At 42.3% G+C, this 17,639-nt stretch overlaps 1 protein-coding gene across 4 annotated transcripts in view; it reads left to right on the top strand.

The window, feature by feature from the left end:
* The window catches only part of sh3glb2b (SH3-domain GRB2-like endophilin B2b), a 43,017-nt gene extending 25,814 nt beyond the window's left edge, over nucleotides 1–17,203 (top strand). The window contains exons 6-11 of one of the 4 annotated variants that reach the window (XM_088940232.1): nucleotides 2,828–2,890; nucleotides 8,684–8,707; nucleotides 10,669–10,758; nucleotides 11,679–11,779; nucleotides 12,958–13,198; nucleotides 14,817–17,203. In XM_088940232.1, the coding sequence (XP_088796358.1) occupies nucleotides 2,828–2,890; nucleotides 8,684–8,707; nucleotides 10,669–10,758; nucleotides 11,679–11,779; nucleotides 12,958–13,198; nucleotides 14,817–14,924 (627 nt within the window). In that variant the 3' untranslated portion in view covers nucleotides 14,925–17,203. The remainder of the gene's footprint in view (nucleotides 1–2,827; nucleotides 2,891–8,683; nucleotides 8,708–10,668; nucleotides 10,759–11,678; nucleotides 11,780–12,957; nucleotides 13,199–14,816) is intronic. The other 3 variants (XM_088940234.1, XM_088940233.1, XM_088940235.1) reach the window with 3 other exon arrangements.
* The last annotated feature ends 436 nt before the right edge of the window (nucleotides 17,204–17,639 follow it).

Raw genomic sequence — 17,639 nt, 5'->3', positions numbered from 1 at the left:
AAGTGCAGTGAGGAGTCTGAGGGTTCACGTGGGGAAAAAATCTGACACTAAAGTCATGAGCACCAGGTTTGGTAAACCCTGGTTTACAGAAAAGAGGAGGCTTGTCTGTATTAATGGAATTGGACTACTGTCAACACAGATCTTGCCTCCCAAGTCCATTGTCTTTCTCAGATGTTCCATTAATCTTCATTCTGAACCAGAGCACCATACTGATTCTGTACTAACATGTTTTTCTGTTGTAATTTGCACAGTGTGAGGGAGAAGTGAGTATTGCTGTGTGCATTGTGTTGCTGTGTTCATATTTTCACCTTTTTTTGAAAGACCTAGCTCCAGAATTCTCCCTTGTTCTTGTCTGAAGCCAGATTCATTCCCTTCCTTTTCAATTCAATCACCATCCCCAAAACTGAGTTGTTCCTAGCTTAATCTTTCTGTTTTAACAGTTCCTGTTAAGATTGCATTTGATGCTAAAAAAGGGTGCTTGAAAATATGAATCATTCATTTTAGAATTAAATGTTTGCAGCAAAACTTTCATCATACGGTATAGTGGAGCAGGAAAGTGAAGGAAAGACTGTTATTCCTTTATGAGTCACAACTGCTGGTCAAAATAACAGCACCTGAATGTGTTATTAATGCCTGACAGCTATTATTTTCAGTTTGTAGTCCACTACAGAAGAGCTTTCATTAGATCTTGATGTAGTGTTATTGTGAATGTAGTGTGATTTCAATTGGCAACAGGTGACTAAGAGGTAGACCAGGGGGCTCTTTTACAATTCTGCAATTCTCTGAGAGTAACAGAAAATGCTATTTTGCTCCACCATACCTGTCCAGTCTGGTGTTGTATAAAATCATAGATCATATACCAGCAAAACAGGCACATCTGGTTTATGAAGAGTCTGTGACATCTAGCATCCAGTGTTTTTCTTGTCATTTTAAAGGTCACGTTTAAATATCTGACTTGTTCCTAATCCAGCTCTACTTCCTTTAGTCTAGAGGCTGCAGTGAAACCAGACCCAAACTCCCAGCCACTGCATCAGGGCAGTGGGATTACCTAGTACAATAGTGCTGTGAGTTTACTCATCCTTTTGAGTTATTGTGAGCTGTCCTGTTTGGATTACAGTTAAACCTGACCTTTAAAACATGCATGGTGAGTGCTGCCTAAAACGCAGGGGTAAATGATTTCTATTTTTTTTAATAAGCACTCAAAACTGGCTTAACCCAAAGCAAAGCATTAAAAGTGAACCCTGTAGCCCTCACGCATTTGTGGTTGATGACAGATGGGTCATGTGTTACATTATGTTGTCCATCAAGGTCATGTTAAAACAGGAGGCAAAATAGGCTGGTCTTCATGGGTAATTGCGTGGAGAGATTGTGTGCGCATTTCAAACAATTAGCTATACTGATTCTTTCCAAATAGAAACTCTCTATTGGATCATTTAAAGGATGCACCGGTTTTGTAATATCGAAAGGACACATTGCCTTAACATCAGAATGACTGTATGTCATTATAGAATTTCGTTTTTCAACTGCCCCAGTGCTTGTGCAGCCATCCAACCTCGCGGACTGCATTGTGAAAAATGATTCCACCAATAAAGAAATGAAAGCCATGGAAAAAATGAAAAATAATCATTTAGAATTTATTTTGGTACCCCGGACAACAGCATAATGTAATGTAGGACCTGACTGACTGGAACATCACCCTCTGGTGTCGATTAAAGGGATATCTTGTTTCAGTTTAATTGCTTTGGAAAACCTCACAGCATGCACTTAATGCTTGCGCGTGCTTAATAATGGGACTTGTCTAAATACTGGTAGAAAATGGAGATGATCGATTTGAGTAGTAGCTGTGATTTTGTTTTAATGTACGAGGTGGTAGTGCTAAAATATAGAAATAAGGTATTCCTCAATAAATGAGGGTCCTGTTCCATTCAGACTTATACTTTCATTGTTCTTTGAAAAACAGTTCATAAACGTCATAAACTGTTTGATGAATGTCACCCGTTAATTGTCACAGTAGGAGACCGACAAAGGCCATCAAGGTTGAGATCTGTATTCTAAAATTGGAATGATAAGATCTCCATCAGTCACAACGTCAGGAAAATCACACACATTTATATAGAGGGAAATGCCTCTTGCATGATTTTTGTAACAGTATGAAATGATCGACTTGTAATCAAATTTATCTGCACTGAAAGTAATTGTAGTCAATGTATTTTAGAATCATTACATTCCAGCCTGGATAACAGTAACTGTACTCATACTGAGCTCTGTTTGGTACCTCAGGATAGCCTCTGTTCACCCCATGTTAAAAATGTGAAATGAATTTCATTTTCTAGGTGCATTCAATGTATAATCATCCTAAACTGTTTTAGCTTAAGCGTCAGGTTATGTGATTGTGCAACACATAAAGTCATAAATCCAAACCACACTTAATTTTTTTTTTCTTAAATATACTGACAATGGCTTAGGACTTAGGCCGAAATGATTACAGTCGAGTCTACATACGTTACCAGTTACCAGCTCAACTGCTAATGGGAGGTGGGTAACGGTTTAGTTTCTCATCAGTGTTCTGTGACGCCCATGGCTGTCAAGGTACAGTATTAAGAGCTGCTTCCATGTACACGTCCCCATGAGCCAGTGAGGATATGTTAAGAGGTCAAAGGTCAAAGGCTGAAGGTCGTGCTGTCCCCTCCTCAGCTCACTCCAGTGAAGCCTGTGCACTGGGGGCAATCAGAAGCCCTTCCACAGCTGAAAAGATTTCATTGACCCGTTTCTGAACAGTGTTTGTGTTTTTGCATGACTTGTGTGTAAACTCTGTTCCTGCCTGTAGGCCATGCCCGATTTTCAGGAGACTAGGCCTCGTAATTACGTTCTGTCTGCCAGCGCATCTGCGGTAAGGCATCCACGAAATGCACACATCCGCTCCTACCGACGCGATCACACGTCTCACACCTGCTTGCTCTCGGCAGCACCTCATACCTTCTGAACACATGCCTTTGGACACGATACCCGCCCCACTTAAACTTTCCCCTGCACTCGATTCTCATTCCTTGACGCAGACTGCTGAGCTCTCTAAGCAAGATGAGAAATCTGGAATGAGCATTGCTATCAAAGTCATCTTACTCCCCTGGAAAGACATAATCACTACGTTTGTGCATTAATTGTACTTTTAAAAAGGAACTCTTCGTTGGAATGTCCTAGCCTCCAGTGATCAGAGGACTGTTTTGGAATTGACCTGGCCCTGTCTACCTTTTTTTTTTTAAAGAAGAGCAATTCTGAGTACTGAGTTTCGGGATTTGCAAAGTCTGTTTCAGACTGTCTTGTCTGTGGTGCAGTAGAGTGTTTAAGCTGGGGCGGTAGAACACACACACAAACACTCCCACACACACAGATACTTTTACACAGACGCCAATTTACTCCTCCAAAACATCCACAGCCTCTCGCCTGCTGTGAGTCATGATGCAGTTTCAACATTTCGCAAGAGAGGGAGGGCTTGTCTCTGTCTGAAGCGTCCTGTCATTTGTGACCAGTGGCTCTGGGTTTTGCTTTACAAAAGGGTGACAGGCGGTTGACTAAAGAATCTAATACTTGCGACATTTTGTGTGTTATGCGGGAATTGAGCTCAGATGTCTGTTACTCCAAAAAGTATCCTCAGATCCACCCAAATTTTCATTTATTATGTAACTGCAAGGGCTACAGATCTTCACAGCTGTTGCTCAGCAAGCCATGCTCTGTAGAAATGTTGAAAAGGCTGAATGAGGCCTCATGTGCAGTCTGTGGCCTTCCACTGAGGAAGCTCCTGTAGCAGCACATGGCCTAGAGCAGCCGGCTGCTTGAAAACTGAACCAAGCAGCCGGCTGCCCCAGAGCAACACCACACCCGTCTCTCATTGCTCTCACCTTGCAGTTAGATCGGAGTGTAAAGTCCAGCTTTGCTGCGAGATTCTCCTTTGCTTGCACACTGATTAAGACAATACAATGGAGAACCAATGGCAATATTCCTTTCGGTGGCGCTACAGCGCCGGCTGCTGATCGGCAATTTGCTCTTCAGCCTGCTGCTCATTCTGATCGGATTATTTAAGGAAGTTGAACCTATTAAGGCAATGCTGTTTGGAATTCCCGTCTTTGCTTTTTGTGTGCCTTGCCCTGTAGTTTTTCCCAGCCCCTTTTACGAATCCTCAAATCCGATTCTGCTACAATTATTCAGACCCTCCCTTACAGTTCCTACGCCTCATCTTTGAGTGCAAACAATTGTCTTGTTTGATTTTGAAAAACCACAACATTTTGCCAACATTTAAATGGTTTTTGAGGCCTTTTTTCTTTCTCCAACTGCCAGCTTCTGATATTGTATTGTTCAATACGTCCTCTGTCCATGAATTTGTCTTGTGGTGGGTGTTGTAACACTGTGTGCAGTGTAAAAGTGCTCATTTCTGTAAGCACAGGGGAATATTCATTCTGGATTCTACTCAGTCTAATACTGAGCTTTCGATTTATGCATATAAAAAAGCTTTGTTTTTTTCATTGCAAAAAAGGATTTAAAACTGCAAAGGAGTTTTATAGTATGATATCTGAAAAGATGACTATAGTAAGTCTTTTTAAAATGTTCTGACATTAAAAGAGAGAGACTGGTAGGCATTTGTCTTGGCATCTTAGTTTCCTTTTGTTAGCGGTTTCTAATAAATGGGTAGCAGTTATCCATTCTAGTAAAGCAGATATGAAGCTTTTGTTGTGATGATAATGGATAAATGGGTCATTTCATTTCAAATCGAGTAATTTAGTTTGAAAATATCACTACACATTTCAGATTTGAATGTAAAACTGTACCACATAAGCAATTGTATAGAAACAAAATGAAATTCAAGCTTTCGTCTCCTAATAGTCTTGGGGTGCCACCTGCATGGAGTTTTCATGTTCTCCCAGTGTTTGTGTGGGTTCCCACAGTCCAGAAATTTGCTGGTAGGTCAATTGGCCTCTGGGACAATTGTCCCAGTTGTGAGTGTGTGCATGCATCCATCTGCCCTGCAGTGGACTCGTGTCCTGTCCAGGGTGTCCTGCTTTGCTGGGACAGGCTCCAGCTTCCCCGTGACCTGGAATTGGAAGAAGCAGTTAGAAAATGGCTGGATTTCTTAATAGTAGTTGTCTCCTCAGCAGAAAGATTTTCACACTCGGAAATACCTACTCTGTACTTATACTCTATACTCAAACTTTGCATGAATTACTGAAATGAAGTACTGTATGTGCTCTGATATTTAGTATTACTTAAAATCCATGTCGCTTGTTTCTCTCCAAGAGCCTGTAAGGTGTGGTTTGTACAGGACAGACTTTAAATGTTGGTTAAAGGTTGCATTTGCTTAAAATATCAGATCGCTCAAAGACTTTTTTGTAACCTGTTCTTATTTCTTTCTGATGTTCTTTTTACAAGTGTCTCAGATTTAAGGGCAGAGAGCATGTTTAGTTGAATTCAGATATGTTGCGAATAATTTTATCAGTTTGTGTTCTTTGTAGCCTTTTCCTATGATTAATATATATTTGACATTCCCATTTCCTTATGTAGACACTTCCATAAACTAGAATCTCCTTCCCTACACTGAGTACAGTTGAATGGAAAAACATGGATGTTTCTGAATATGTAACATACTGTAGTGTAATATTTAACAGAACAGACTAAGAATGCATTTATCCACCTGTGTTGTAATTATAAAGTTCAATATTTTTCATTATCCACAAAAATGGCATTACAGAAAATCATTATATTGGCCATAAGATTTCTAAACCTGGCACATCAATATACAACTGATCGGGATGTTCAGTTCAGCACACGTGTCCCTTTCATAAGGTTCCTAGTAGGACTTATACAAGTCCAAACTGAATTATTTATCACGAGATTTCTGTAGCTGCACTCCCTAATCCTGTTCTTTGACCACAAAACATGTGAATGACCCAAAGACTTCAAACAAATTCTACTCCAAAAACTGATTGCAGAGATGAAGTATAAAATAGCCCAAAGAAACAGGCTAAACACTGCTGTTGACATTTGCAGAATTGTCATATTTGTAGTGCAAGCATGAAATAGGACCCTTCTGCTAACAGTCTGTACACTCTCATGTTTCATCCATTAATATTTCAGGTTTTACACCATTAGGAGGAGAGCTGTCAAGACTAATAAGCAGCAGACTTTTTTTCTGTAAACTGCGGAATCAAGTTCTTCCATGTTCCCTATTTCCCCTCTCATTTTATAATGAGATACTTTGAGGTTGCAGGGGGTGTCGTGTTAAATTAATCATTTTAATCTAAAGAAACTACATCACAGCACATTTCTTCTTGCTCCTGATCTTAGTCCTCTTTCACATTTGGAATGAGCTCATGATGTGTGGTGTGAAGTCCTGTCTTGAATGTGAACCAAATTCATGTAAGTAGTCTTTTCATCTGCTGTGCAACACAGACATGCAGTCCCATTAGTTGAAGGACAAGGACAGTTCCTTTAATCTTATACTAGATTATTAGAGTTACAGCCAACACACATTGTATTTTAGGATGGTCCTGATGCCATACTACAAGTCATTCCTCATGATCTACAGTGGTGGTGGGCTTTTTCTCTGGAAAACCAAGAAAGTTTCCCTTGAAAAGATCCTAAAGAGCCTGTAGCCATCATGTCCTGCTGCAGAGCTGTTTTTGGGAAGTCAGCTGATCCTTCTCGGCCAGTCACAGCGCTCTGTTCCTGAACCGGTCTGGTCTCTCTCAGGTTGACAGAGTGTCGTCTTTCTTTGAAATGACCTTGTCAGTTTTTTTTTAAATTTGTTTCTTTGTTCCATTATTTCCCATCCATCGTCTCTCCAAATGCTGTGGATGGGGCAGGCCCTGTACAGCCGAATGTATTCAGACATTTTCTCTGACACTCGGTTCACTATGTTAAATACTCTTGTGACGGGAGCAAATCCCTCTGGTAAACCTGAAATGAAATTATTTTTGGAGAGCTACAGCAGTAGTGTGGCAGTAAAAATCGTTGCTTCTCCGAAAGTGCCGTTTAAGCGCCTGTCGTTCTGGCGACAGTATGGCCGTGCTGAGCGGCCTGTGTCTGTGCAGCAGCGCTTGCTCAGCAGGTGGTCTGTCCCGACCTCACTCTCGCCCCCGGTGAAGCACACTCCCCCAGACCGGTGGGAGCCACATGAGAGCGCGCTCAGGGGAAGCATATTGAAGGTGCAACTTGCTAGTTGGGAAATGTCCCAGTGTGGACAACAAGCACCAAATGTACAGGCTTCCTCCTCGAACAGCTGTAGCAACGTGTGGTGAAGCACCACACTATTTTGCAACTTCCTGCTGTTTGATCCTTGAGCAGATGACATTGGAAAACATGGTGAAGATGGCAGAATGAAACATTCACATTATGTTAGCGATGCCCTGCTTGTAAGCCATCTGTGACACAGACCTTTGTCTGATGAGGTGTGACCTTAGGAAGCATTGCAGCACACGGGCAGCTGGGACCCATGTCAGGTGTTTTATCTGAGACACTGTACAAGAGCATCAGTGTGTTTTTCTCTTCTGCTCATGTTTTCCCTCTGCGCATGTGCGTGAGTCAGCTTGGTGTTCTACCGGCCTGAGTCTCTCTCCCAAACTCTGCAGCTGATTCAGAAAAAAAAACCTTGTGCTGCAGGAATATCTGAATAGGCTTCTGGGTAACTTCAGAGAAGGAAGCCATGTCATTTCTTCCTGTTTAACAATAGGTGTTCAGAATGCATTAGCAGTAGACTGCATACAGAGAGCTGAAATGCTGATATTTGCTGTGATCGTCCTGCTGGAAGAAAGTATTTTAAAAATGAGACCAAATGAAACAGGGTTAGAATGGCTGTACTTTCCCTGTGATTTGCTATAAAAATATAACATACTCTTGAAAAATCATTGTCTGTTTTAGTTTCTGGCATTATTCCTCGAATATTAACACCCTCCAAAATATTTTAGTTTATTTTTGTTTTTGGTACTGTGAAACTAGACGTTTTGTAACTCTGGTAAACTGTAGGCAGCAATGCTGTAGGCCTGTTTCTTCTGTACACTATATCTTTGATTCTAATTATTTGTTCTTCTGAAGTTTGAGTTATGCGGGGAAGGATGCTGTCTTTTATGGATTCACAGAGAAGGGCAGATAACTGTGTACAGAATCCAGGATCCAAACCTCCTGCTCTGCCTGCAGAGTGTCCCTAGTCTGCAAATACCCAGCATTTCAGCGAACTGTGCGGAGTGTCGTGCCTGACAGTACTTTCCCACCTGACGCTGTACAGTGACGAAGCACAAGAAGCTGGTGGTTCTGTAGAGAGACTCAGCTGCGTGTCAGCTCCTCTTGTTGTGAGGCAGCTTTTCCCAACTCCAGCCCCAGGAATCTGCCTGCCAAACATCGCCATCAGTTTTATTTCAAAGCCTGCACTGTTCTCCATGGCTCTCTCTTCTGTCCCAGCATTTCAATTGGTTCTAGGAACTGGGTGCGTCCCAAACACCAATTACAACCCCAAGTAAGGTGGTGCCTTGCACCTTTTTGCGGGCCCAGGTTGTTACTGGGTTCCTGGGATCGAGACGGGGATTAGGGATTAGGGATTGGGAAAGACTGCCGAATCGTATCCCATTGTGCTGTCATCACGACTGAACTGTTACCAGAACCCGACACTCATCACCTCTCTTGTTGCTGTGTGGCTTTGCAGCTCTGGAGTGAGGAGGTGGACAAAGTGAGTATCTTAAGACGCATCATCATAATCACGGCGACGATGATTATAATGATAACTTACTGTGAATGTGTGTGAGGTGGGGTCGGGGGAGTGGGTGACAGTGCAGGGAGGATATGCAATTACTTTTGTTTTCCATCACAAGGGGGCAGCACTGAATCAGGATAGTTCTGTGGTGTCATTTCCTCAGTTGCTTAATTTAAATGTAATTTTTAGACTCTGATCTGATGCAGCCAGCCTATCAATAATAAAACAAATTGACTTGCTTTGCCCTTTTGGACTCTGCAGTTTTGCTATAGAGTTCTGAATTCGATTTGTTCAGTGCTGAATGTATTACATCTAATATCATCTTCCTGTGTCGCATAAACACTGTTCTCAACTAGCTGAATGAAAGAAACATGAAGGTCAAGGTATTTGTAGAGGTCAGATTTTATTAGGGTTGAGTAGAAAATGTTCCTTGTGTAGGTTTTGGAAGCAGAGTAAAGAACAAGAAAATATTTACAAACCCAAATTGTAGCTAAAATTAACTACAGTCTTAAGAGACAGAAGCATTGTGTGATTTGTCCCTCATACATCTGATGTCTAGAGGGAACATGACTATTGCAGTTAAACTTGTGACCTAAAGGAAGCTGAGTTCAGCTTCAGCCACGATTGACTATTGATCATTTACTATTGAATTCAGACGCCTTACACAGCAGCCTCCCATTAAGTTATGATTTAGAGTCATAAAGGCTTCTGTCTCTCCTGCAGAGGTTGCACAAAATCTCTTTACTACCAGGAGTAATTGCAAAGCCTATATATTGTTTTTATACAGTATTTGATGGCAGTTAGAATTTTATTTCCAGAGTTAGAAGAGAATATTATACACTGAGGTCAAATCCTGAGCCTATACTGTAGGCCTGCTAGGCATTTCACCCTTATATTTTGAAGCGTTAGTGTACACTTGCAGCAAGCATCTAAATACAGATTGCTTGCTTATACACAGTGATCATCTAGATATTAACCTGGTATTTATATCAAATCATATTTCACTGTTATGAGTGTTGAAGATAAGGCAGCAGAAGATTTTGTTTCTTGGACCATAAATTACAAGTTTTTCAAGAATAATGTATCACTAATGTTTTCCAGAAGATATTTGTTCAGGGTCAAGTTCTGAACAACGTATTAAAATGCGTTTGAAATACTTGGTGGTGATAATTTTGTAGCTTGAAAATACACAGCTTCTATGTGCTAATTATTTTAGGTAATAGAAATTCAATTGATTGATTTTCTTTGTTGATATCATGGCTTATAATACTAAAATCAATGTTTTAAGTAAATTTCAATTCATGTTTTAAAGTAAATGTAATTATTAGTAGATGTAATAAAAAAACCTGTATTGTTGAAATACTTTGACCAAAGATTTAATGCATTAATTTTTTACATTAAAATATAACTATTCTGAAATTATTGAATTATGTTTCTGCAGTGGGACCTGCATTGCTAGACAATGAAACCCTAATGTTTGCTTAACTTACTATAATATGGATTAGCTAGGAAAGGTGAGCTAATATAGTCCTTAGTAATCTCTACAGAGAAAAACTCAACCATCGGCGCAGTGTGTATCTTCAAGGATGACAAAAGACTTACAAAAGGATGACAAAGGTGTTGCTAGAGACGCATCAAACAAAGCTGAGCAGGGTGATCTTAATTTTGGAAAAAAAAATGTGTACTAAACTGGTTTTACTCAGAATGTGTGATTGCTTGGCCAGCATTGGAGGAGGTGGAAGAGCTCTGTGTGAAGGTGTTAGTTTCATCTCCATAGAACGCCTTCATTCAGGCCTGTGCGGTTCCTCAGCCTGTTTCTCCCTGACCATCCTGGTGCGTGTGAGCGTGTGTGGCCGTGCGCCTGTACGTGTGGGCGTGTTGATGTTGTTGGCGCTCCGGGGCCCAGCCGCTAGGTCTGCACTCCTCTTGTCTTGCAGGCGGAGCACGAGCTGCGGGTCGCCCAGACAGAGTTTGACCGCCAGGCGGAGGTCACACGGCTGCTGCTGGAGGGCATCAGCAGTACACATGTAAGTCATGCGTGACGCTGGCGTGTTCATCGTGGGCGGTGATCAAATAAGAGAAGGAAGTCTTTCTCTACCAATATCTGTTGGCAGTGTGTGGACACCCGACAGGAGTTTCTGCTTGAGTGTGCACCAGTAAAAATGCTAAAGACTTTTGATTGCATAGCTCTCTACATTTTAAGAATCAATTTACTTATTAGATTTCCATTTCACACCCCTGACCAAAATGCCACAGCACAATACTGTCTGTCGATTTAAGCAGAATATCACACTCAACAGACCTCCTGGGAAAAACTAAGGCTGCTGCTGGAAGAGGTGTTAATGGGGCCAGCAGGGGGCGCTCACCCTGAAGTGGGTCCTAATGCCCCAGTATAGTGATGGGGACACTGCTGTAAAAAGGCACCGTCCTTTGGATGAGACATAAAACCGAGGTCCTGACTCTGTGGTCCTTAAAAATCTCAGTTTGTTTCTTGAAAAGTGTTGGGGTGTCACCCCGGTGTCCTGGCCTAATGTCCCCCTGGTCTTTACCAGTCATGGCCTCCTAATAACCCCCCTCTCTGAACCGGCTTCATCACTCTGCTCTCCTCCCCACTGAGAGCTGGTGTGTGGGGAGTGTACTGGTGCATCATCCAGGTGGGGCTGCACACTGGTGGGGGTGGAGGGGATCCCCATTACCTCTAAAGCACTTTGAGTGGAGTGTCCAGAAACATGCTGTAGAAATGTAAGCAATTATTATTAAAACGGCAGTTCCGTCTAGCTTGTTTCGATGCTAATAGTTAATTTGCCTTAGGGTCTCAGCCACCCAGGATGAGATCTTCATCATGGGATCATCTGAAATCTGTCTTTGTTGTAAGAAGCCAGGGCATCCGTTTTGACAACATGCAGGGACTCCTACGAGCAACTCTTTGTGCAAATGTGTCTCCCAGGTCCATCACCTGCGTTGCCTGCATGAGTTTGTAGAAGCACAGGCCACCTACTACGCCCAGTGCCAGCAGTACATGCAGGACCTGCAGAAGCAGCTGGGGAGGTGAGTGCTACTGGCCTCCCGCACAGACCTGCTCAGAAACTGTCCTGTTGTCTCTATAAAACAGTGTGTTTGGATTTAAACGAACACAAAAAGAAGTGAGTTATGATTATTTTAGAAACTTTCTGAATGAACTGTCCAATTTAATATTGGAGATGTATGCCAGAGAGGGTTTTAAACTGCTTCACTCCTTGTTCTTCCTGCTCTTGATTCTGCAATTTAATGTTAATGTACGAGGTCTGTTGTGGCCCTTTCAGCAAAGATGCCCTCCTTATAATTTAGGGTCACCGTCCACTGGTGTACTGATAGAGACAGACAGCGCAGTGCGTTAGAAAGGTATCACCCTCCTTCAGAGAGCGAGCTTTGCCCAGGTCCCACTGGAATTTAACACACAGGTCCGAGTTCAAAGTAGGCCAACGATTCACACACCGTCTTGCACAGGAAAATGCAGCACTACTGTAGATACTTGGGGGGCAGATCCAAGAAAAGAAAAATCAAGTCGCAATCATTTGACATTTTCCTTTGTGGTGCAAAGGCTCGTTGGCAAGATGTGGGAGAATGCTTCTTGCTCGAGCAAACCAAAAAGAAAAAGGGTGATACAGCTTTAAGGGCTTTTTAAGAGCCCCCTGCTCCTGTTTCTTCTGCTAGAACGCCACACTGTGTCGAAAGCCAGTCACCCACGGCCGCTGGTTGAGTGCTGGCTAATTCCTGTCTTTAACAGTGCTTCTTTTTCTCTTCCCTTGTGCTCCCAGTGCTAATGGAGAAGTGTAAGTTCAGCTTTGTCTGCATTGGGAATCCAAAGCAGAAGTGGAAACCGGCTGGTCTTATCTGTCTCGAGCTTTGATGTATTAATTGATGTGTAATTAATCTGAAGTGTCATCAGCGCGGCTTCATAGGAACAGTATGTTGAGTGCGCCATCTAGGGGCTGCATGCACACTTTGTTTATATTCAAGGTTTAATGCGTGACTAATGCATGCAGTGTAAGTCTTATCCCAGATAAGCTCTTTTTCAACCACTGCTCTCATTGATCACATACAAAGGATTAAATTCAAAGTCTAGCTGTAGAACATAACTGTTTTTTTTAATGTGCTGCTTTTCAGTTCCTTAAAGCACATCTGCCCAGTCAGCACGTGCTTCCAGTGCGCTGGCCTCAGGCTTTTTGTCTCTCTCTCCCCCTCAGGTTCCCCAATACCCTGGGGGTAAATGCCAACGCCCCCCCTGCGCCTGCGGGCGCCTCCCCCTCGGCTGCGGCCACCCTCCCTTTGACGCCCGCCCCCGGCGGCGCCTCCGCCAGCGCCATGCAGGCCGACTCGCTGAAGATCGAGGAGGTGCAGCCCCCGGCGACCGGCACGCGCAAGGCCAAGGTCCTGTACGACTACGATGCGGCTGACACCAGTGAACTCTCCCTGCTGGCCGACGAGGTCGGTGCCCTCCAGGGTTTTCAGCGCCCTGCACTTGCCCGAATGTCTTGAGATCCCGAACTTTTCCGTCTTCTCGCGCTTGATGAAGTGAACTGCTTCCCCAAAGCGTGGCCCCGTTGGGCTAGTTCCAAAAGTAACAAAAATCAGAATGTTAGCAGTGGCTCCTTTTAGATCTTTTTCTAGAGACAGTAGAAATATGAAGGCTACCTTAGCTGGGCAGGAGCAGGTCAAGTAGGAGCTTTCTGTTCTGTTTTTAGAGGTGCAGCTTATTAGTCAGCTGGGTTCCTGATATTCCAGCCAGGGGCTGCATATTGTCCTCTGTTGGTACCTTATCCTGTGAAGCTCCATAACTTTGTTCCTTCGTGGGCTACAGGTCTGGCATCTGCAGTCTTTGGTTTCCCACAACGCTTCATACAAGAAAGTGACTTCCTGTTCTTCAGCCTAACGGTTGTGTCCATCTTTATTCTGCTTAATTTGAAATGAACAGCAGTGCGATTTTAGCAGCTTCTCTTTCTCTCTGTGACATTAATCTGCCCACCCACACGTTTCCTCCTCCGCAGCAGGACACACAGGCCCCTGCGCTGGTTAGGTGAGTGATGTAGAGATTGAAGAACATGAAAGGAGAAGGGCACTTGCCAGGTGGCTTTTGTGTAGGAACGTTTCCCTTTATGTCTTGATGGACAAGATCTTGGCAGTTTGACTGCGGTTTAATTTTAGTTTTGGCTTTAGAAAAGTACCATGTAATGTCCTAAGCTATGCAACTTGTGCACAACTTTTCCAGGTCTTTTGCACAACTGTATTTTTCCGGTCCAGTGGAGACAGCACTATGGAGCACTCAAAAGAATAATTCATTGGAAGATAACACCATAAATAAGAGGCAAAACAGGCAAAGAATGGTTTGTCTAATTGTATTTAGTTGATGGCTTAAATATACATTCTGCTCATGCCCTTAATTGGAAATATTGAGGGGGAAAAAAGAACATCATGTCTTTGAATAACAAGATGTGTGGGAGGCTCTTGAAGATAATTAAAACTTCAGGGAACATCAAATTAAATTGAGCTAGACATTTGGCGAGAGAATGTAGGATGCCAGGCTGCAATCCTTTCAATATAGATATCAGTGTCAATGCACTGAAGAGTCTTTGATATAGTACAAAATATAGAAAAGCCTGTGTTTTAAGCTTGGAATTGGGCTCAACTAAAATAAGCTTTAAATATACATTGACTGAAGCTATTTAACTAATAGCTTATTTCTGTAGTGTGTGAAGCTCATGCAGTGTTGAAATCTGCTGTATTTGCATTGGGTGGGCAGGGAATGTTTCAGTTCGGGATGCATGCAGAGCCTTTGTGTGAAATATATCAGCCGCCAGGGGGCGCTCCAGTGGCTCTAATGAGACTACAGCCTGATGTGTTTACATTTTTTTCTTATTGGAATGTCAGAAAAGGATGGCAGCTGCACAATTCAGCCCGCTTAAAGAGTGGAGAATTCATATTCAGAATTAAACAGAATTGTTTTCAGGTTTAAAAGGTGATCTCTTGTGGCTAACTAGAGCAATTGTGGAAATTTTGGAAAAGCAGCTTCTTTCACAGGTGTCTTAACTGCAGTTTGTTTTTCCAGTTAATCACAGTGTACACTGTGCCAGGCATGGACCCTGACTGGCTGATCGGAGAGAGGGGGAATCAGAAAGGAAAAGTTCCCGTCACCTACCTGGAGCTGCTGAGCTAAAGCCAACAGACCCACAGACGGACATGCAGACAAACTGGCAAGAACAACCATTGATCAAAACGGGAACAGTCACAAAAAGCAAACACAGAACAGAAGTAAGATGGTTCCGAATAAGTTAGCCCAGAGGGGCCCGTGTCCGCTGGTCCTAGGAATATAGTGAACAGGCTGAGTGCTCACACACGCTCTCCGTTTCATTTCCATTTCATCTGACTTACAGGAGATGAATCATCTTGCTGCTGCTTCTATTTTGCTGAAACGGAAGCTTTTCAGAAACGGGACAGAATACATTAATTCTGTAACCGACAGTGCAGTTTTTAGATGTTCCAATACAGTCTGAAAGAATGAGTGTTGCTTTAGGTCAAAGAGGCTAGACTCTCTAGTGCTGTCATAAATGTGAGGTTGATTTAGTTTCTCTCCCTGCTCTGGCACAGGGATTCTGACATTGATGGAACCAAATATAGGGTTTTCTTATCTAACAGTTTGCATTACATTTAATGCTTATATTGGTGCAATCAAATTTAGTTATTTTGCATTGATAGTGTTCATCAAAAACAAGTGAGTATGAACTATCTGGTTTAGCAGCCTCCATCATCTTACCTCTAAACTGCTCAGATTCTCATATGAATCCACAGCAGAGAGAAGTAAGTTGCATGTGGCTTATTTTTAAATTTTGTAATATATTCAGTTTTTCAGGATACAGCACTTTATCAGAGATCAACAATTACAGTGTGGCCTCTTTGTTGTTGCACTGATTTAATATATGAAGCCTAACTATGCCCAGAAAGAAGATGAACAATTCCCTTTTTACTTAATATAGTTTTCTGACCTGTTAATGTTCTGTGGAAACAGAATTCTAATTTAAAGATCTTTCCACCTTCTAAAACAACATAAAACCATCCCCATTGTGCTAAACAGGTGTTCTTTAAAGATAAAACCTTGAAATTAGATTGAATCCCCTTAAAATGAGTTTCTCCTATCTCAGATAATTAAATGTTGCAACATTTAATTATCAGGCAAAAAATGCTGTGGGGCGTAACACCTGATCCCCTTAACTCGTGTGCTGTTATTGAGGTGTACAGATCGCCTCCGATCCCTCACAGGCCCTAGAAGTTACAGTGGATGGCTGGACTGTGCCACACGTCCTCCATCTTGAGTTAGTTTCTAAAGCTTGGCTTCTGCTGGTTTGATGTTTGGTTTTCAGAGCTATGAGATCTGTGAATTTAGCGCTGAAGTATTTGTGCTCTTTTATTAGTTGTCAAGTCAAGCTTAGGTTCACAACTTGACGGTGGTCACTTTATTTATTTTTTTAGTGGCTGGGGGTCACATGGAAAAAGGAGAAAGTGACTAACAAAGAGTCAGGGAGTTACTCTGTATGTGAAGATCAGGTGCAGTTGCTTCTGTCCAAACCTTTAAGAATTCTAGGATCGTAAAACTCCTGACGCAACAATTTATACAGTAAATGACATGCAGGTGGATTGAAACTGTGAAAGAATGTAATCATCTATAAGGAAACAGGGAGGCTCTTGATGATACTTCCAACAAAGACATTGTTGTACAAATGTCAAGGCATACTCGTTTTATTTATGACTACGCTTTGTATATAAACATTTTTCTGCTTATTTTGGCTCAGTGCAGAATTAACTGCTTGTTCAATGTCAGATTTTGTGAGTGTTCCTTGCTCTCCTGTTTGTCTGTGTGAAATGTTGAAATGTTGAACTTAAAGGTATTAATAGACACTGAAGGAAACACTGAAGTTGACCCTCCACAAAAATGTTTTTTTCCCTCTTTGCTGTTGTCATTGTTGCTGTTTTCTAGCGAGTGAAGGTCTGGTCTTTCAAACTGTTTGAACCCGTCATTGGTGCGCCTGTAGGAATCTTGGTCTCCGTGACTACCAGTGTCACCTTGTTGAAAAAGATACAGCGGAACGCGATTTGGTTTGCTCTAGGTTGGAGGTTTGCCCCCAACCAAATGTTTCCTTCATCGATATTTTCCTTTAGGCTTTCCATTAAATCTTTTCGGTAACAGAGAGGCGCCTGCTTGCAGTTTGAATTCTTGCTCACAGGAGGGTGTTGCCAACAGACAGTAGAGACGAGCTGCCGAAGCCAGGCGTGCTGGGATAGCTCGATGCTATATTACTATATTATTCCTGCTTCTGCATTTTTTTTGTTGGGCTTCGTCTCCCTGAGTTTTGTTTCCCTTTTTGAGTGTATTGCCTGTTTCTGTATCCCACATAGTGAATGAATGAAATGTTAACATAATAAACAATAGCTTTATTGGGACGTGTTTAAGTCTGAGTCTGTCCAGACATGGGGACAACAGCTTGCTAACAAAAACAGAAGCTGATGCCTCTAATCATAGATGTCAAAGTTTTCCTCATGCATCTTTTCTTTAACGGAAATTTGGAAACTCCAAAGGAGGGAATGGTTTAACGCTGTGGTACACAAGGACCATAATACCATAAACTGTGAAGGTCGCTCTCAGCTCCAAACAGCTGATGAGCTGCTGCTGTGTCACCACCAGCTGACGGCCTGGGATGGAGTCCTCTAACAGGGTGGTCACCAGCTGGTGTCCAAAACCACGACTGCACTGCTTGCAGTGCTATCCGGGAGAGAACTGACAATTTAGTTTAGAATTGGCCGTGTAGCTGATCAAAATAAGTGTTGATTCCAAAGTCTTTTTAAAGTAAATAGTTCAGTGAGGTAAGTTAGGCTCTAA

Source organism: Atractosteus spatula, chromosome 23 (genome assembly GCF_055471065.1).
Source record: "Atractosteus spatula isolate fAtrSpa1 chromosome 23, fAtrSpa1.hap1, whole genome shotgun sequence".
NCBI lineage: Eukaryota > Metazoa > Chordata > Actinopteri > Semionotiformes > Lepisosteidae > Atractosteus > Atractosteus spatula.
Note: the sequence above shows the minus strand (reverse complement) of the source record. Positions and strands in the feature narration are given on the sequence as shown.